The sequence below is a fragment of the Pyrus communis genome, chromosome 17 (genome assembly GCF_041283825.1).
Source record: "Pyrus communis isolate YQ-2024b chromosome 17, ASM4128382v1, whole genome shotgun sequence".
NCBI classification, from domain to species: Eukaryota; Viridiplantae; Streptophyta; class Magnoliopsida; order Rosales; family Rosaceae; genus Pyrus; species Pyrus communis.
In genome coordinates, this window is record NC_142581.1 from 8440461 (window position 1) to 8462366 (window position 21906).

The 21906-nt window shown below is 36.1% G+C and overlaps 1 protein-coding gene, 1 long non-coding RNA gene and 1 pseudogene across 3 annotated transcripts; 2 read left to right on the forward strand and 1 right to left on the reverse strand.

Moving 5' to 3' along the window:
• The first annotated feature begins 3829 nt into the window (after positions 1-3829).
• Positions 3830-9199, forward strand: LOC137707551 (uncharacterized; annotated as a pseudogene). The gene is made up of 4 exons (XR_015958454.1): positions 3830-7366; positions 7452-7551; positions 8238-8576; positions 8878-9199. The product of XR_015958454.1 is annotated as an uncharacterized LOC137707551 (transcript).
• Positions 9200-9497: 298 nt separating this feature from the next.
• On the reverse strand, positions 9498-20799 carry LOC148689365 (uncharacterized). Its single transcript, XM_088689153.1, has 10 exons — positions 20501-20799; positions 20323-20419; positions 19684-19747; positions 18724-18813; positions 14166-14636; positions 13656-13805; positions 13475-13576; positions 11279-11359; positions 10742-11178; positions 9498-10161 (listed from the first exon to the last, which is right to left on the reverse strand). Exons 4-10 carry the CDS (start codon positions 18782-18784, stop codon positions 9553-9555), a joined length of 1911 nt encoding a protein of 636 aa, XP_088545279.1. The 5' UTR covers positions 18785-18813; positions 19684-19747; positions 20323-20419; positions 20501-20799; the 3' UTR covers positions 9498-9552.
• LOC148689366 (uncharacterized) lies at positions 11868-12900 on the forward strand. The gene is made up of 2 exons (XR_015958456.1): positions 11868-12068; positions 12157-12900. It is a non-coding gene; the product is annotated as an uncharacterized LOC148689366 (long non-coding RNA).
• Positions 20800-21906: the final 1107 nt, after the last annotated feature.

Consider the following 21906-nt stretch of genomic DNA (forward strand, 5'->3'; position numbering starts at 1 on the left):
GCAAGAGTGAGAGAGATAGGGAGATCGGGAAAAGAAAAAGAGAATGGGAGTTGGGTGTTTGCCACATCGCAGTGTGGGGGATAAGAGAAGTCGAGATAAAGGGTCCAGATTAGATTAGGATAAGGGACCAAAAAGTAACTTCCAAAAACCTTTTGGGGAAATTATGAAATTTACAAAATAATTGGGGGTGGGGTGTAACATAAAAGATGATGGAATGCCTCCGGTTACAACCATTTGCATCATAAGGGCCTCTAGTGTGATTTCAAATTAGTCTCAACCTTTTAAAATATTTCAAATAACTATCTAACATTTGTAAATGTAGACACTCGTTTGGTCACCGGCACAAAGTGACGACATCATTACCGTTAAGTGATGATGTCATCAATGTTAAGTAATGATATGGACAAATATTGAAGATAATTAATTTTTCACATTTTAGAGTTATGAATCCTCAATTTGAGCCCTTTTAGCCAAATTAAACGCTCACTTTGTCTAGTGTAAAGGAAGCAATTTGGGGAGTTAGAGCTTTATAAATGACGTCAAGGTAAAATCTCGCTCTAATTCTTGTCAAGTTTCTCACTTAGCGCTATGACCTAATATATGTTCAATTTTTATAATGTTAGATATTTTTTTGGAATATTTTAAAGGATTAACACCATTTTAAAATTATCCCTAAATTGGATAATTATATTAACTTCACCCTAAAAAAAATATTGTTTTTGGAGGCACTGAAAAAAAATGAAACATTGAATTGTTGAAAAGATGTTTAAGTAAAATTTTTGAATGATGTGATATTTGATTGTTATTTTATTATTTTCTTTTACATACAAATTAGGGAAGGGTAGAATTAATTGTAAGAACTCGAGTGCATGGTTAAATGTTTTTAAGCACTTGCGTCATAATTTTGAGACAAATATTTGACTACGTTTTTACTCACCCCCCAAATGCAGGGTAACTGTTGACAAATGCTTTAAAAGGCAACGGCATAGGTGAGGCGCTTCATGGATAGCTCCGCTTAGGCGAAAGCTTTGCGATGAAACCTTATGAGACCTAATTTTTTAATATATATTATATATAATTATATATATATATATATAATATAATACTTTGTAAACAAATATCCATTGTCATTCAAAAATGCACAAGTGATAAACAAGTTTAACCCACATACATACAAAAAAAGAAAAAGAAATCATTCATCAAATATGGTCCACATACATTGAAAAACAATAACAAAAAAGATAGTAGCAAATAATCTCTTTCCGTTGTTAATATCCACTCATTTACAACATTAATATGATCTACATACATTCTCCACCCACTCTCTTTCCCTCAGTATACTCGCCCTCACTTTCACTTGCCCTTCTCTCTCTCTCTCTCTCGTTAATATCCACTCATTTTACAACATTAATATGGCCCACATATATCCCCACGTACTCTCTTGCCATCGGTACACTCTCCCCCACTCTCACTCCCTCTTCTCTCTATTTTCGTTAATATGAACTCATTTTACAACATTAATATGGTCTACATACATTCCACACCCACTCTTTCTCTTAGTACACTGCCCTCACTCTCACTTTCCCTCTTCTCTCTCTCATTCATTCATATTAGCTCATTTCACAATATTAATATGGTCCACATACACCTCTACCCACTCTTTCCCTCGGTACACTCTCCCTCACTCTTGCTTACCCTCTTATATCTCTCTCTTTCATTCATATCCACTCATTTTACAACATTTATATGGTCTGCCTATATCCCCAACACACTCTATTTCCCTCAATAAATTCTCCATGACTCTCACTTTTACTGGATGGTGGCAGTGCTGCTCCATTAGTGGTGTGGCACGAATAAGAGAAAGGACGCCCTAAGGTGTGCCTTGCCCACATCTAGGTGAGTTTTCGCCTATTCACACTAGGCTGAGGCATTTTCACCTCTACTCTACCTCTAAAGCTGCCTAGGCGCACCTCAGGCATGTTAGGCATGTTTTTTAAAACATTGTTGCTGACTTTCCCAAAATCATGCCTTGTGTCTATGTAACTGACCATTGTGATTTATGCATTTAATTAAATCTTTTATAAAAGACAGATTAAATGTAACATCCCACATCGTCCAGGGAAGTGGATCCTGTAAGCCTTATATCTATGTTCTCATCTCTACCTAGCACGAGGCCTTTTGGGAGTTCACTGGCTTCGGGTTCCATAGAAACTCCGAAGTTAAGCGAGAAAGGGGCCAGAGCATTCCCAAGATGGGTGACCCATTGGGAAGTTCTGCTCGACTTCCCAGAAACAAAATCGTGAGAGCGTGGTCGGGGCTCAAAGCAGACAATATCATGCTACGGCGGAGTCAAGCACGGAATGTGGTGTGACATTAAACCTTTTCCCGGTAAGATTATATATAAGGTTTATATATATATATATATATATTTTGGTCAATAGTATTACATTTTAGTAGTATTTCTCTACATCTGTGAATTAAATGTATGTGTTCGACTTTTAAGAATAACGAGATGATCGATACAAAATTATTATGGTTGCTTAATTATGTGGCTCTGCCAAAAAATTTAGCTGTTAATGTAAGATATCGTTGTATATTGATAGAAAATATATAAAACAAAACTGCTCAATATGGCAATTTGAGAGTGGCGGGATTGGTCGGTGTCAAGGGTGCAACGTTTTTTCTGCTATGAAAACGGAATAAATTAAAGTGATTCAATTGAAAGAAAAAGAAAAGAAAGGAAAGAAAGAAATCATTGCATTTCCATGTCTGAAAATAGGAAAGGAGAGATACTGACATTTGCTGGGGAGAAAATGGCGGTTTCCCTCGGATGGCTTTGGATCACATTTCACGTATCAATATCTGTCAAACCTGTTTAATTTTCTCTCTATCAAAACCATCTATTGGCAAATTTGCACTTAATAGCTACCTCCTTTGTTTTTATCTTCTGCCTTCCATTCTTTTTGTTTACTTTGGAAGGAATCCCAGAACTCTTCTAGACAAAATTTACATTTCTGTTACTAACATATTCATGCATGTTATTTTGGGTCTGATTTTTAAGGGTTCACATTGGAGAATCTATATATAAATACGCATATATATATATATATATATATATATATATATATATGCAATTCCATTACACCACAAGGTTAGTTCTTTATTTTCTATTATTCTGGTTCTTGTTTTATTTGTTGGGGTTTTTTTTCCAAAATTTCATTAGGTTTTTATTAGAAACAGGTAAAGAATTCATATACATATCTATGTATATATATGCATGTATATGTATGTTGATGCGTGATATTTTTTTATTCGGGTTGTTAAATTCATGTTCTTGACAAAAAAAACATATGGGATTTATTTTGATTCAAGGGATATTTTAATCTAGAGTAAAGAATGGAGACGGGTACTTGAAGTCGAATTTGGGTGCAAAAGGGGAGATTGCTGTACTAACGAACTTGCTTACGCCCAGGTCGACAATATGGTCTTTATTAAAAACAGGTAGAGAGTATATGCATAGATGTTATGTGTATTATATGTGTGTGTATAGGCATAAAACTTTTGGATCTCACGTGTTTTTTTTTTTTTTTTTTTTTGTCATTGGATCTCACGTTGATTTCTATTATTATATGTATGTGTGTTGATTGTGGAGAATGTGATGAAGCAGTGATGCGCGTGTTTGGGGATGGAATTCTTGTTGATTTCTTGGCATAGAGTTTTTACTTCCACCTCATGGATTCTGATAACCATTACAATAGCAACAACAACGACAACAATAGCAGGAACAACGATTCAGCACAATAAAAATAAATTCCCATGCTGAGGTCGGCTTTAAATTCTTTAGCTGTATATGGTATCAAAGGCATTTTCTTTTGGCAGCAGTGATAATCTTTGGTAACAAAGATTTCGGCTCCACAGATGGGATCAACACAGCCCAACTCAGTGTTTGAGTTCGAGGATCAGAGCCTAGTTGGGGAAGAGAAACATTCATTGGACGAGGCTCCCCTCAGGGCTCTATATTCTGGTGGTGCAAATGACTATTGTCCTTGTTTGGGTTAATATTTGAACATTGGGCTGCAAGTGTGAAGAAGCCCAAAGATGCCAACTAAAAGAAGACTTGCCCGAAGCCTAGCACGAAGCCCAGAGACAAATTAGCGTTTCCCCATTAATACATAGGCCATATACCTATGCATTAAATACCAAGTGATGGAGACTAACTCACAATCAGCCAGAAAGCACTATTCAGTGGCAATACAAATAAAAAGTTGATGACTTACTACCCTCCAAGTTGCTTTCGGGCAAATGCAAAGACATAACAGTCGGGCTAATTCGTCTATACAAGGAGGAAGAGGCCCCAGAGACAAGAACACTCAACCAATCAAACAAACAAACAAACATACAAACTCTGCTCTCAAGCCAGATTTGTATCTAAAAGCTGTAATTAGCCCATATCTCAATCACTTTCAAGATCATTCCCCACAAAAGCCATCTTTTGTCTAGTTTAAAGCTCTGCTATCACCCCTAGTGGCGTATCGATTCCCTTGTGTAAACTTGTTTACCATCCATCCCTTTTTAGCATACAAGCCCCTGTAAACTCAAAGAGAAGTGACCGCAAGAGGTTCAACCTTGCCTGATGATGTGAAATCTTGATCAAAGCTCTTTGTTTGTTTTCTAAGTTAATAGATCTACTACTTAATGTATTCTCCATCATGTATCCAAATCATACCCATCAGTTTTCTTACTTTAAGAACCTGATTTGCACCTGGATCCAGTTAGTTTAATGGATATGCTTTCATTTAAAGACCAATCTGGAACCAAGTAAATGGCTTAAGGGGATATGGACTCCCTTCATTCGAACGTACAAGATTATGAACTAAAAGTCCTTTGTCACAAGGTAAGAAAAGGAACTTAATGTGGACTTAACACATCCACGACAATCATTTTATAACAAGAAGTCCGAGTAACATGGGGCGCAAGTAATCGACTAAACATTATCTTGTTCTACATCTGCTATACTGAGATAGCAGTGGCACGCCTAGTACTTAGTTTTGATTGCGAGCCTCAAGGCCTAAACCTAAGGCCCCACAAAGGCACATATCAGAACTAACTTTGTTTTCTTCTTGCAGTACATCAGCAAGCAAGAGCTCGACTACACATCGCAAGTGTCAATCCCTTGGGGAGCTGTGCTGAGTGCCGAGAAGCCCTCTCCAGAGAAATCTTCGCCCGAACAATCCCCATGTCATGAAGAATAGTGTGGTCGATAGAATCAGGATTGTAGTTTCCTCTGCTAAAATTAATTTGCTCATGCCTTTTGGCCCTTGAGCAATCGTGGTTGATAAATTAACAGGCCATCATGTGACTATCTTTTTCTGCGTGCGAATCTCTCGAATCATGACACGATTGTATGCCTAGTTTGTTTGATTTTTTTAACGCGTTTCAGGGTTGGGTCTTTCTTTTAAGCTTGTTGGGAATCATACCTTTGGCTGAGCGATTAGGATATGCAACAGAGTAAGATTTCTGCGTTCTCTTTGTATTCTTTGTTCACAACTATCCAGTTAACTTGATGTATTAGAAAACAACATTTGTTAGGGTTTAATCCGCATGCACATGAGACGGACGTCCATATCAACGGGTAAGCATGTTGTAAATGCAAATATCCGTTTTTTCTATTTCCATAAAGTCTTCATAAAGCTTCCAGTTTGAGTCACTGATCAATGCAAGATTCCATAAATCTTCATAAAGCTTTTAAGTTTGGTTTGAGCACTCTAAAATTATCTTCATCCGACCAGTACTTCACCTGCATCACATGCTTCCTTTCACATTTAACCCTAAAATTTGAAAGCGGTCACACTAACTTTACAATTAGTATTCATTTGTTGATCCAAAAATGTTATCCATAACTCCAATTATGACTTAATTCTGCAGTTGGAGGTCTTTTAAATGCCACCTTTGGAAACGCAACAGAATTGATAATATCAATTTACGCTCTGAAAAGAGGCATGATTCATGTTATTCAACAATCCTTACTAGGCTCAATCCTATCGAACATGTTGCTCGTGCTTGGATGCGCAATCTTTGCTGGTGGACTTGTGCATTCACAGAGGGAGCAAGTGTTCAACAAGGTACATTTCGTCTGTGAAAAAGAGCGCTTTGTTTATTTTTTTTATTTTATTTTATTCGATCTTCCATATATTTTTCTCGCAACTAAAGTTCAAAGTTTCTATATTCTCAGGCAACTTCTGGAGTGAACTCTGGATTGCTATTGATGGCAGTCATGGGTTTGCTCTTTCCAACAGTACTGCACTCTACTCGGACAGAGTTGCACCATATCTTTAAGTTCAAAGTTTCTATTTTCTCAGGCATCTTCCTGGTCACTCTCTTCACCAACCCCTCTCTCTCTCTCTCTCCTCTCTGTCAAACCAGTTTCTCATCAATCTCCATCCATGTCAATAGGCCATATCCAAAGGCACCAAGAATCCCAAAGATCCCAAGAGGTTAAGTTGTAAGTTCCAAATATCCAATCCCCTTTCATTCTCATTAGCATTAGGTTTCAAGATCCAGAATTGAAACAAAAAAAATAAATAAATAAATAAAAAATAAAAATTTCAATGTGAAACTTTTTACCTAACCTATTCAATGATTGCTAACCCAACAATTTTACATATTTGTTGCTGTAGCACATGAAAATGGAGGTGGCAAGAAATATTTAATTATTAAATTACTACTGATCAAACCTTAAACATTACACATCTCTTTCTTATCCTCAATCCGCAATATTATTATAATTTTTTCAGATCATCAACTCCTATAGGAAGTATACGTTGGTTTTGGTGAACAAATTTCGCGACTCTAGCATTATTGTTTCGAGAAAGCATCTACATTTGCAAAGATGCAGTCTTTGAGTCGATCAATACGAGGTCAATCATTATATGACCCTCCACCATTTGCAGAGAAGATCACAGACGACCCTGTGACAACGAAAACCGCACAAAGCACGGTGACTTGCGCCTACCTTGCAAATATTGCGACATTTTGGCGGGAAGGTGACGATCATATGGTGTAAGAAGCTCATGAACCATTCCCTCAGCATTCGGATTGATAGTTTAGACGGCGGTTTTCATTGTATGTGCAAAACCGACCTAAAGCCATGGCATTTTTGGAACAATAAAAAAAAACAAAAAAAAAAACCAAAAAATTGAAATAGAGAAAAAAAGAAAAAAAAATAAGTGGCACTCCTATTGGTTAGAAGGAAGAGCAGGAAGAAAATGAAGGTTGGTTCGAAGGTAGTGTTTCTGCTGAGATACTCAGAGGGCTTCGGCGAAGCCATCTCAGCTGCTTTCCGCCCAAGTCCAAGCAATTATACTGTGTAAGATCTCTTCTTATCAACCCTTTTAAGTTTGAGATCAAATTCATATTATATCGATTGATTTCGATGCGCCAATTTGTTGCAGAGAAGAAAGTTTCGAGCTTTCTTTGGAGCTCTATGGAATCCAAAATTGCAAAGTTTCTGGAATCCTTCGCCACTTCCTCGATCCCCAGGGCCAATATGAGGTTCCCCTTCTCTCTCTCCCTCTGTCTCTCATGGAATTGTTTAGGACCCAGAAACCGGTTTGTATTAGTATAGATTAGATTCTATGTGGGATTTGGGTGTTGAGAAATGGGTCGTGTATTTTCTAATGGAACGTGTTCTAGTTTTTATGGTGAAAGTGAAATTTGTGACAATTTGGGGTTTGGATTGTGTGTGATTGAAATTGAAAATGATGTTAGTTTTTCAAAACCATGTGGGGTATAAAATCGACTCAGTTTTATGAAATTGTGAGTGATCTGTGAGGTCTAAAGGGACTTTATTGCAGGCGTTTTTCAAAGAATGCTTGTAGATTTGGTTTCTATGCCCATAGAGGTAGAAACCCATTAAATTACTTTGTAAAAGTTTTGTTCCTTTTGTGTTTCAGAACTCATGGTGTGACGCTAACAGTGGAAGGTTCCACATTATTTTTTTTATGCAGTTTTCTGTTTTTCATAAAGTTTATCGATCTACCACTGCTCTGAAATGCTTTAGTTGTTAGGATGTGAGCCAACAGCTTTGATATTGCGTTGAAGTTTGTCAATTTATTGCTGTTGGGCTTGAGTTACTAGGACAGAGTGAATAACTATTGTATTTATCTTCTAACATATCTTGAAGATAACAAATTAGGGGAACTTTATAATAAATTTCTCTTCAATTTTCTATTTTTCAGGTGCCTGTGCTGCTTATGGAATATGAACCGCCAATACTAGCCTGCGGTATTATAGAAATTCATCCTCAGTTTCTACAGTCGTTGCCCCGTTTTTCCTAGAGTCATCCAAGCTAAAGGGGGAAAGTAAATCTGCAACAAAATTTGAAAGCAAATGTTCACTTTATGGTATAGAGATTGGTTCAGAAACAGCCATAAGCAAGGCTATGGCAACCAAAACCCAGAAGCCACCGCCATCATGAACATTTGGCTTGCTTTCTTCAGTTGGTCCGTATTTTGAAGTTGCCAATATATGTTCTTATCGGGCAAAGAGGTCACATTTCTGATAAAGAAGAGTTTCAGGTATACAGCTTTTTTATTACTTTATCTAATGCAACTGTCAACATTCAGTTTACCTAGAATTGTTGTGACATATGGTTGAATTCAAGTAGGGTTTGGAGGCCATGATAGGATAGTAATTTGTATTTCTACGATTTGCTCAAGAGATGAATGGGAAAAATAGTGTATGCTCAGTTTCTCCATGTTCCACTGCTGAAAGTAAGTCGCTTAGCCTTGTTTCTTTCTCTTCCCTTTAGTTCTCTATCAATCTGTCTGTTTCCCGAGTGTACGTATATTGTCTAACTCTAGATGGTTTCTTTTTCAGATACTTTATGAGATTGGAGAACTTTTAGCAAGCACTTTGAACCTTTCCTTTTCAAGAGACAAGATCACATGGAATCCAACAAGAAAATCAAAAGACGATCGGGAGCCATGGTGTGCATTATATGGTTAAACCTCTATTGTCTGTAACATTAGAGGTTGGGACAAGATCTATCGTTGGGTGCATCAGGTTAAAAAAACTTTCAGTTCTTACTGTGATTGATATATCTATGTTCAACATCATAGTGCTTAGACGTAAAACTACTTCATCTGGATTCCCAGTTTGTGAACTGGCCATGAAGGTAATGAAATAGCTTTTGCTACAATTTAAATTTACTTATGGCTTTTCGTTTCCTTTCTTTCTTGGTTTCATTAGTGAACTGGTCTATTGTCTTAAAGATGATGCGATAATCTGAATGAGTAGTTCATGTGCTCATCCTGTTGGGTGCCTTGTGGGGTTCTTATTCGAACCTGTAATGTAGTAACTACAATCATATCATTCATCAAACAACAAAAACGAATCAGTCAACACACAAAAACAAAGACTTCCCTTAGTGAAAGGTCCCTCATAAACCACCAATTTATTCCTTAAAATATAATCCATCAAATCAGTTACACCTCTAATTTTAGGATCCCACATAAACAGATACAATAAGAAATATAAAAGAATTAAATAGCTTTACAACCAACGCTCCACATTCCTATTAAATATTCCTTTCCCGTAAGTAGAAATGGTAATTCTAACTAGGAGGGGGAATTGCATCCAAGCAAATAAAGTGACTGGAACACTTGAAAGAAGTATGGTTGGAATCACAATCCAGGACTGTCCACGAACTATAATTAGAAGGGCAGCAGAAAACGCAATCATCATGGTTGCAATGGCGAAAAAAAGAGTGGCAAGACCAATTATCATCTGTGTGGGTAAGGACTTTAGGAAATCATCTTCTGCGTAACGTGACGTGAGAATTCCGAGAAACGTCAGCGTAGCAGTTGTGGAAGAAAATAGTGATATAGCATCTGAAATCATAAATAACATAAACAATTTTTCATCGATGAATGCGGGAAAGCCGGTATCTTTGTTTCCTCCAGGAATTGTGATTATTGCAGCAAACATGATGGTAATAATAAGAGCACCTACAACAGTGTAAGAAGTTGCTGTCTCTTTCATCCATTTTTCTCCCTCCTTTAGCAATCCACTGTGACTCTTTGTGAATAGTTCCCTTGGTGTCAAAAATTCATCATCGTTCCTCCACTCAAGAAACCTAGGAGGTATCATATCCTTTACTTCCTGCATTGCATTGAACAAGAAGTACTGACTTATGAGAGCATAAAATATAATTTTCTATAATCTTTATTATATTAGGATTAACTAAGTACATTTTACATTCCAAGGTTGGTAACATGTGTTAGGTTGTTAATTTTAACATTTGTACTGACATATGAGAGCATCTACAATTGGTCACGATGTTCAATTTTAACATTTTACAATTAAGGCTTTAAGATTGTGTTAATTTTACAACTTGTGTTAGGTTGAACATCTGCTTACAATAAATCGAAAAAGCAAATAACTCTCTTTCAAAATGCAGCACCCTTAATGTAAGAAACGTTTTAGGATAACAAACTAAGATTGACACCTAGGAAGTGGATAAGGGGGACTTGTAATTTAGTTGGTTAAGAACATTTTCCCGAAGTGTCGAGTCCAATTCTTCCCTCCCTCCCCTAGTCCCTAATAGTTGATGCTGATTTGGGTGATTATTACAAAAAGGGAAAACAAATTCAGAACCTCCCGAATACTTAATTTGATTCTTTCAGTTTATATGTCATATAGGCAACGTAATTAAGAATTATGTCGAATGAGAAATCCTAACCTTGTACCATTGCAGTTCACGCTGCATTTGCAATGCTGCCCCTGGAATACGATTAAGTTGTGCTTGTGCAGATGGGGACAACAGCCCAGCCATGTGTAGCTTGTTATTATTTTTGTTATCGACACAGTGCATCACCCGCTCTTTCGCAGAGATCCCATATAGAAGGTTATAAATCTTTTCTTGACGACATTCGATGGCAAAGTGAAATATGCACCTTAAATTGTCATTTGTTGCCCACAGAAGTTCAGGATTTACTTCACATATATGAGTAATAAACTCCACATTCCCATTACTAACAGCTTCGAAGATTGCATGATTCACAGTGGTATAACTTATTTGATACATATCCAAACCTCTATTTATCTCTACGCACATGAGCTCTAAAAATGCAAGTGAGTTGACGTGGACATTCTTCATTTCACCTATGCGTTTGATTCCTGAGTTTGACATTTAAAACCTAAATATTTAGAACTGAAACTGCTTTGAATAATTGATTTGAATTCCAATTTACAACAAATGAAATTGTTACTAGCATACCAGGTATCTCAACGATTTTCGAAACAAGCCATTCCTTCTGCTTTTTTGAATGAGAAACAAGCTGTTCCACTAAACCTCTGACTGCAATGGAAAAAATGTTGGTGAAACTCATGGAGCATGTTGTTAGATGTACGACCGACCTAATGGAACTTGCATAATGGAAATCCAATGTTTGTAGACCAAGAAGGGTTTCATAACCCTAGAGGGGCCAGTTTGACCAACAGTTGACTTTTTAACCAACATGCTTCAAGCCCTATTCTAGGATACCACTATATATGACAGTAATTAGACCTCACACATTTAAGTTCTCATTTTTTGATAGTACATTGTCTCGGCCACGGAAACTATGAGAAGTGAGACATGTATACTTTGGCTTGATAACTTTTTGACAGAACATAAGACACAAAAACTTTTGTCTCTAAAAATAGGATCTGTTAAATAGTATATAATGTGTGACAAACAGGCTTTTGTGCCTTTACAGAAGCTACTTAACAAGGCCCTAGCGTTTAGTATATTTAAATAATATGTAAATTTTGTATAAATATATCGTGCCTGTTGTGTAAAATACAATTTATTGGCATTCAAAAAAAAAAAAATACAATTTATAAAAATTATGAAAAAAAAAAGTTATTAATCCTCTCTCCTCTCACCCCCTTGGAGAAGTCTCTCCTCCCTCCTGCATCCTCGCTCCCTCTTCTCTTTCACGCAACGGCGCTACGGTCCAGCGGTCACCAACGACTGTCAAATTATATCTCCATAATCCTCTTCCCGTCCTCTTTCCAAACCCCATGTTAGTTTCTACAAACTCGTAATCGAATTTCCTCAATTTTCGATCTAAGAAACGTAAGGATTTTGATCGGCTTTTATGTGTTTTGTAGGTATGGGAGCGGCGGGAAGGCGAAGTTGAAAGTTGACGAAGATTTTCCACAGAGACGTAAGTTGTTTGTCTATTTTCAATATATTGTTCTTAGCTCATCGCATTTTCTTTCGACTATGTTCTGTAAAAGCTTTATTTTTCAATTCATAAAAGCTGTGGGACTCTTAAAAGTTATAGGCAAGAAGGGAATGTGGTAAAGCGGGCTTCATTGCATCCAACGCCTGCGAGTATTGCATTGAGTTTTCTTGGTAGTAATGCATTTTTTTTGTTTTTAATGTTTGAAAGTTTTGGTCTTGAACATCACTGGAATATGTGGTAGTTGATATCATATCTCTTCGAAGGCATTTGGCCTTACTTTTGCTCGGGGTGTTGATATCATATCTTTTCAACTGTTTCTTAATTTAAGTTTGTATTGTTTTTAATGGGTTAAACAGCTAATGATGAGAATTGAATTTTTAAGTAGAGTACTTATTTATAGGAAGCAGGGTCTTAGAGAAAATTGTAGTAAATTCAAATTCATTATTGTTATTTTCCTTTTTTCACAGGTTCCTGAAGCTTATGATCGGCCTCTCTTCTCAGGTATTGATATAACTTCATTTTAATGCAGTATGATGCTTTAAGTTTAGAGATTGTTTTGGCCAAACAATTTCTCTGTCCACACTAATAAACTATACTAAGCTTAGAGATTGTTTGGGCTGAACAATTTTTCTTTAATTTATAATGTCGATTTCTTGTTTGAGTTTCACATTCGATTGATCTACCAACAACAGAAACCAAGGTGCACCTCACTGGTAACGAATTTCGGTCTCGTAGAATTAAATTTGCTAAATTTAAACTTATTCGTTTAATTTCAGTCTCATTTTGGAGAATGAATTCAATTTGAGTGTCCTCCTTTTTATTATGTTATTAAATTTCACATGAAAAATAACTTTAATGTTTTACACAATCTAGGCTAATATTGTATTTTATGTTATTCATTTTATGGGTCTATTCTTAAAAACTAACACAAACGCATTTTGTATTTCTCATTACCAAACATGCACTTATGCTCCCAATAATCTCCACAAATGAAGAAAACTCTCCTAATAATCTCTCAAATTTAGCAAGGTAGGGAGGTATTAGTGATACTAATTTAGTGTCGAACTTGTCATCTATGTGAGTTATAATTGAGACCTTCTACATACAAGTAAAGATAAATATCATGTACTCCCTTGGTTAAAGTTAATCAGGAATTCGAAGTGGATAACCCAAATTAGATCGTACCTTTTATGCAACACTTCCTAACTTGTTAATGATGGGAGAGGAAGGGGATAGCAAACCTGAGCAAATTGACCTCCTTCCGTTATTAGCTCGGATATTTTCTTCAATTTCATAAGGTTCAAAAATATGGTTGATGCGACGAGGATGTTGTATGTCTATGCCTATCAAGACAAGAAAATATGTCATAAAAGTGAAAGCAAATAATTAATAGAAATCGAAGGGAGTATGTTGTACACTAACTGTCATAAATCCATTGCTGCCAGAAATTGAGCTGCACTCCACTCCGGAATGAAGAAGCCCGACGAGCCAAATTTTGTAAGGGGGTCGCCACTCCGATGTTCGAAGTAAAGGCCAATATTGGGCAACGGTTAATTAAATTCCATGAGATATCTGTTTATTTTAAATGTTAAGAATTTTTCAAAAATAATTAGTTTGCTATAGTAATTTGTAGCTGTGGGAAAAAGAGTAAACTGTAGCTAGTTTTGTAATCACGATTTTAATTTGAAAACCAAAAACTTGTTTGATAAATACTTAAAATTTTCAGGTTTCACCAAAAAAAAAAAAAAAAAAACTGAAAGCCATTTTTTCAGTTTTCAAACTTCGAATTTCAGTTTTCCTTTTTTTTTTTTTTTTTTTTTTTTTTTTTGGAAGTAGTTTACTAAACAACTGAAATGATTATTAAAGGAACCCTTAATTTTCATTTTTGTAGTCCTCAACAGCATGTTAGTACTCATATTTAAAAACTTTTACCAAATTCTTGGGATGGAAAACAATTGGAGATTATTGCAGCGCCATGAGGTCCTTTGTCTGGCATTAAATCTTCAAGTGGAGTGACGGAGTAGAGATATCGAGCCATATGCCAATGACCATACAAATAACCTAGCACAAGTGGAATGTCGTTGAAAGCATCGGGAATCTTGAGTAAATTTTGGTTCTTTGTTACCATGCATTCAGCCATTTCGGTATTCCCTTTAATTGCAGCAATAGCAAGAGCTGTCCGACCATCCCGTGTTGATTTTATTTCCAAATCGTCCTCTTCCATCAACGACACCAATTCTCTGACAATATCCACATGCCCAGCCTCAACTGCAATGTGAAGAGCTGTCTTCCCGGAAAATGGATGTCTTACTCTTACTGCCTCCGGATGTTGGATGTGAATGTCCCTTGCAGTTTCCCAACGACCAATTCGCACAGCCTCAAAGAACCAACTATATTCAAATCCTGTCAAATTTATCGTGTTTGTTATTGTTAATTTCCCCATACTAGTTTAGTTTGATGCATGAACTATTCTGTAGTTAAACTTCAATCATAGAAACGATGGAAGATAATGTTAAGGGTTCCTTGTTATTTAACTTTTTAATGAAGTTATATGGAATTATATGACAACTAGAAATCATTCATGATTTCTACCAAGAAATCATTCATGCCATTTATTAAATACACAGTTTAAATTTGTTCGAATAATAACAAAATAATGCTAAATGCACATGAATATGAATATGATTACAAATATATGAAATTTATGATAAAATTAGCATATATGTCCTTGAGATAATTTACATTTTAATACAATACTCATGATTGTTGACGAGTGTGTGATTGTGCAAGGGAAAAGTGATCCAATATGATTGGAGGAGACTCATTTACAATAAAATCGCTATATAGTAATAATGTTATGACCAAAATATTTTGTAAGTATAGGAAAGTTATTACTTAATAAGGGTATAGTTAAGAAAATGACTTAGTTATCCTTAATGAAAGTTATATGAATGCGAAAAACCACATTAGTACTGTAGCATACCAATTTAAAGATGTAACATTGGAAAAATAAACACCTAATCTCTAAAAGCTACTACATTTATGTAACAATAAATTATTGGCTTATTAGTTGATTAGCCCCCTGAAACTACCATTTAGCCTTACTTTACCTCCTTGAAACTCGTTTTGTCTTGTTTTGCCCCTGTAACTGCCTTTTTTTTGTCTCGTTTAGTCTCAATTCTCTCTAGTTTCGTACATATCGAATAAGGTGTAGTTGCAACCATTGGTTTCAATAAGTGGATTGAATTAGATTTGAAACACAACTCATTATTTGTTTTTGTCAACGGCCTTTCCCTCTCGGGAACACTCGTACGACGACAACGCCTCTGCCACAATTCAAAATTTAGGAGTGGGATCCTTTCTACAGACATGTCAGCTTTCATCTTCTACTTGCTTGCACAGTATAGCGCTTCATTAGCTTTACCATCGAGGTACACAAGCTATTTTTCTACCTTCATTAGCTTGTGGTTCCAATACACGGCGACGCCCGTCTCATAATCGAGTCTCCCACGAACCTAATCTATATTTTCCAGCTACATCTCCGAGTCAACAGAGCTAAACGATGAAGTAGGAATTGCCTATGATGAACCTAGAAGTGGAGAAGGTTCTATGTTGTACCACCCGTGCAACTTCGCATTAAACCCTGAATTTCGTGTCTAAACTTAGGCATGGATGTGATGTGAATTATTTTGGCTACGTGAGAAGTAGAATGCTTTTTTTGCTATGGGGTTAATGGTTATGGCAAATTGGCAATCGAGTGTGAGCAACCTATTTATACAAGTGTAGCATGATGTGGATGAAAACTTGTCGAGCACATCAACATCAGGACATTTGAAAGGCACAACCCGTTTTCTTCATGGAGGAGAGATAATGAAGTGTCGAAGTTCCTTAAAAGGTGCAAGGACTATGGCAATTCTAAGGCCTTCTATAACCAAGGCATGGCAATGGTTCTTCGAATACAATAATTTCTAACTTGAAATTCAATCTTTGAAGATGGCGATCTCCAAGGGTCATCCAGCAGCAACATATTTCTACAGTGTCATCTTGGTGTGTCACAATGGGATTCCAAGAAGAAAGGCCTCGAGCTTCTCCATTCTCTCTACGGTCAAAATTTGGTGACCGTAATGGATTGTAGCGAGAGATCTCCGCGGTCTTTTTCGTCAATTTGGGTGGACAGTGAAGTAAGAGGCATGTTTATTAAACTTCACGATGATAATTCTGCCACGGCAACATTCACCAACTGTCGAAGTGAACATGGTTCTTTCACTCTCCGATCCCATTGAGATTACTGACGCCGTGACAGATTCAATGCTTGTAATTCGCGCAGATGGCATAAGAAAATTAATATATTTTGTGATATGTTAAACGGTTTAAATATAGACTAAATTTCTGTCATTTTCTTTACTTTTCTTGAAGTTGTCATGTAATTTTGTCAGTTACCTTGTTTAATGGAAAAGGAAAGTTTTATCTTTTACCATGCACATAATATGCACATGCTTAGTACCATGCTTGCATTATGCACAGAACATGCACAGAAAATAACAAACTATGAAATGACCTCAGAGCGCATAAGCATCATTTTATTGATTTCTAAGAAAGGGCAGTGAGCTCTGGTTTTTGAGGTTGAGCTCAGATTTGTGATCATATCATGTGCATGTCGTGTCAGCAATGAAAATTACTTATTGGTTATGACTTAATTAATCTGCTTGAAGTTGATGAACAAACAAAGTGAACAAACACTTATTCACTAATCTTGACATTTTATCAACTTAATTTATTCCCAGCTGCCTTCAACTCTACCCATTAAAATCAAGGGTTACCCAAATCAAAAATAGTAGGAAAAAAATGAAATAAGAGTGGATTATTCTGAGAGATTCTTGCGCGCAGGCACAGAATAGGAGGGGACATCTGCTGGAGGCAAAGGGAGGAGCGTCAGATGAGGGAAAAGAGAAGAAAGGATTGGGGTGGGGTTAAGGGTTAGGATTAAGGGTTTCCATCTCTTCCAGGAAGCCGCGACCGCAAAGAGGGCAAACGAGATTGGAGGTAGGTGAGGGGGTGATGGAAACCGTACGGTAGCACGGTGGCCAAAGTAAAGCTGGGGGCGATTGGACCGCCAACACTGCCGGAGGGAGAAACAAGAGAGAGAACTATTGATCGAAATAACCCATTTATATATGAGGGAATTTGGTCATTTTAAGTATTAAGAAAATTCTATTTTGGTCATATTGTTGTGCACATTGTGTGCATGTTTTGTACATATCTCAAAAGATTGAAATGATATATAGTATTAGTATTTAATTTTTTTTTTTTTTATCAATATATGTATTGTAGTTTGATATGACATTCCATAAAGTGCCATCTTAAATTTTCACGTTTTGAGCTTCGTTTAAGGTAACTTATACTGATGTCGATATATTTATTGATATTTGTATAAATTTGTATATCGATATTTTAAACCATACACAATTGTACAATTGTGGTATAAAAATATAGAAAAAATTAGTATACAGTCCTTAAGTTACTAATGTTCTTTGATTGAAACCTTATTAGTTTTCAAATTTTGATCGAGGTCCCTAGCATTAATGTAATAATGAATTTCCATATCTGTTACATAATTTTTAAAATAAATATTAATAATTTATTTAGAATTTTAGTACTCACACAGTTATTAAACTTCTAACTAATTTTCAATTCAAATCATTTCCAAAATAAATAAAAAATTAGAATAAGTTTGTACCCCTTAATTTTTTATGAAAAGGTTTCCAATTTTTTAATCTTATATGTACCCATTCATGTAATTTTTCAATTTTTTAATCTTAAAATGTACCTATTCTTAAATATACCAATTTGTTATAGTGAAATGTACCCTTTTTTATATAAAATCTGTTCAAATTTTTTCTAATCCATTTTTAAACTTATATGGGTACATTCTTTTTCTTGATTTGAGAATGTATCCATGTCAATTTTAATCAAAGAAATTTACTAATGTTATTCAGCCTAATATCTATTATTTTTTTTGTGTGGTTTTGAAGAATGTACCCATAGTTTGGTACAATAATTTTTTTTGTTAATTTTTTATGAATGTACCCATGTTTACACACACACACACACACACACACACACAATCTATTGGATAGTATAATTTATATTTTAATAATTTTAATCCACAAATTATGGGTTTTTTTTAATTTAAAATCTCATTAATACAAACAACTATAATTTTTAATTTTTAATTTAAAAAATATAGTAACCTACATAGAAATACGTTATCACATTAATTTTAGAGATTTCTATAAAAAATTGAAAACCAACAAGATTTCAATCAAAGAATATTAATAATTAGGAATCGCATCCAAAGTGTCCCAAAAATATATCATAACATTTTCTTAAAAAGATATAGACGATTATTTAATTAGATAAAGAAATAATAAATGATTGTTTTGGCAAGGAGGAGACACACCTGTGCTTGTACTGGGCACCTCCGGCACACCTGTGCTTGTACTGGGCACCGATAGATGTAATGGTAGCTCCGGCACACCTGCCAATGCCATGGTCACCCACACCTTGTGCCACGTTCAACCTGTGATTCCGGTGGAGCATATCACATATACACACATATGTAGGAGGACTCGCTTACAAAGCCAGTCTCCCTGGACTCTCTAGCCACGTACACCTCTCTCTTCCATCTTCTTCACAGTTTCACCGCCAAATCATCTACGGCAGGCTTCACTGCCAAACCCATCTCAAAACCCCATTTGGAGCGGGAGAAATATGGGTGCTCTGCCTATGAAGATTCAATATAGTCTTTGAGTATGATTTGTTTTGCGTGCTTGATGGAAAATTAGAAAATGCTGGTTAAGGTAGAAATTGGAATTGAAAAATACAGAAATTTTGAGTTCAAATTGCTCAAATTCTTCTTCCTAATTTTTTGTCATTAATTTCCCATTTCCACTTGAAGTACACAAGTTTCAGATCTTGTGTTATTTTTTTCCGGACCCATACACCACAACACATTCTAAGACAATCCTTACGTGGCTAGCGAGTCGGTAGAGACTTGTGAGCGAGTGTCCGTAGCAAATCTCATATATAAATTATTTAAACAAATAAAAAATTAGCTATCAACATAAAGTAGTCTAATTACTACTTACGGATTGAAAGGAATTACTAGGTAAGAACAAAAACGATTGAACATACATATATTTGAAAACCAACTTCATAGTATATAGTCATTCATCATCTATACTATAAAGAGGTGTTCAAAATATGTTCTAAATATTATATCGTCATCCATCAAATATTCTATAAAGAACATGAGTTATAGGAAAAATAGTAATAATTGAAAAATAGCCTCAATAAGCATTTTGTCTCATAAAACGTAATCAGTAAATCATGATTTTCATGTATGCATTACTACTCTTAAAACATGCATTTTTAGAAAGGGTCATCTCACAGATACTTCGCCGCCGAAGAGCCACGCAAACTAGTGAAAATGGAAACGGCACAGATAATTGCCCCTAAGCACATAAAGTGTACAATTAATAAAACTCTACTCAAATGATTTAATTTGAAAAAATGAATGTCAAAAACGAATTTAGGACGTCGAAATTAGCCTAATGATTCCAGATGAAACTCGAAAAAGTCAATAATGACCGTTGACCAGATCAAAGTCAACGAGTCTGCGCCTAAAGGATTTGGGTCCAATAGGTTTTAGGGTTTAAAGGGTATTGGGTGAATTGGGCCGAAGGCCCTAGGTGAACAGCCCAAAGGTCCCAATCCAAAGGATTTAGATTCTAAGGGCTTTGGGTTGGGTTTAAAGCTCATGGGCCGAAGCCCTTTTGGTCTTGGGTTAAGAGTTTAGCGGGCCAAGGGCCCTATGTTTCTCGGCCCAAAGGCCTTGGTTGGCTGCTGGGTTTTGGGGTTAATTGGCCGGGTAACCCGCCCAAAGGCCTGGGTTGAGGGTGGTTTTCAGGCCACACTTTGGCCGAGTTCTGGGCTACTTTCAAACGCTCATAACTTGTTCGTTACTCAACGAAATCAAGTGAAACAAAAATAAAAGTTGTAGTTCTCGACGAGACAAAGAGATTGATACCTCGCAAGCCGGTCAACTCGCAATGGTTTGGCCGGAAAATGCCTCGAAAGGGGCGGTGCTCGCCGGAAAATTTGAAAAAGCTTTCCCGGGCTATTTTCTGCGATTCAAATGTATACACAACTTAAAACAAACTTCGATCTAACCCTAAAACACATCCCAAGGGTTTTTAGAAGCTTACCAATGTTGGAAAATCACGAAACTCGACGGAGAAGACGATGAACAGTACCGTCCGAAAGGAACATAAGGGTTTGGGGTGTTCTTTCTTCGAATCTTAGTTCGCGGGGGTGATGGTGATGGTGTTTAGTTGTTGTTATGTGGTATGATGGTGAGGGAGGTGAGGGTTTGCATAGAGGGAGGGCACGGATGAGAGGGAGAGAGTCAAGGGATGGTGAGATAGAGAGTTGACTGCGAGAGAGAGACTGCGAGAGCGGGAAAAGAGAGAGAATGGGAGTTGGGTGTTTGACACGTAGCAGTGTGGTGGGGGGGGAGAAGAGAAATCGAGATAAAGGGTCCGGATTAGATTAGGATAAGGGACCAAAAAGTAACTTCCAAAAACATTTTGGGGAAATTATGAAATTTACAAAATAATTGGGGATGGGGTGTAACATAAGAGATGATGGAATGCCTCCGGTTACAACCATTTGCATCATAAGGGTCTCTAGCGTTATTTTAAATTAGTCTCAACCTTTTAAAATATTTCAAATAACTATCTAACATTTGTAAATATAGACACTCGTTTGATCATCGGCACAAAATGAAGACATCACTACCATTAAAACTTAAAGTTTCAAATTCTTTTTCATTATTATTTTTTTTCTTTTCGCTTTAACCGACAAGATATGACTTGCCTTTTCTTTATTTTTTGGCGCCTTTTGCTAGTGGGTTTTTGTTCTTTGCTCTTTGCTCCTAATGGGTTGTTTGTTCTTTGCTCCTTTGCTCTTTGCTAAAGGAAGGTTGTTTGTTCTTTGCTCTTTGCTCTTTGCTAATGGGTTGTTTGTTCTTTGCTCCTTTGCTCTTTGCTAAAGGAAGGTTGTTTGTTCTTTGCTCTTTTGCTCTTTGCTAAAGGAAAATGAAGATTTCGGTATCTTTCTGGGATTTACCGATCAATGAGATATGGAAACCGATTCCATTCCAATTATTTTGGTATCTTTTGGACAGAGTTACTGGGATTTTTCGGTTGGATTTGGAATTGTCAGGAATTTTTAGGGAAAAATGAGAAGTACATGAAAAATGATTGAATTATAATAACAGGGAGATTAATTTTTTTTTAACAAATTTACAAATCAATTGATGTGGTTGTTGATAATTGAACTATTACTTAATTGTTGATTAACGTATTTTGGGGCTTCTTGGTATAATAGTTATATTTGTTCTGTGTTCTTCCTTTTTGTTTCCTTTCCGTCTGTTCTTAGAACGTACTCATTATCCAGTGATGTGTAATTTGATGCGTTAGCTTAAATGAAAGGTTTATCTCTTCTCAAAAATGATGAATCCAACATGTTACTCTGGTCTTGTGATTGCCCTTCTATTCAATATCCTTTAAATCCCACAGTGTGTTCGAAGTTAAAACTAAGTAGATTTGTT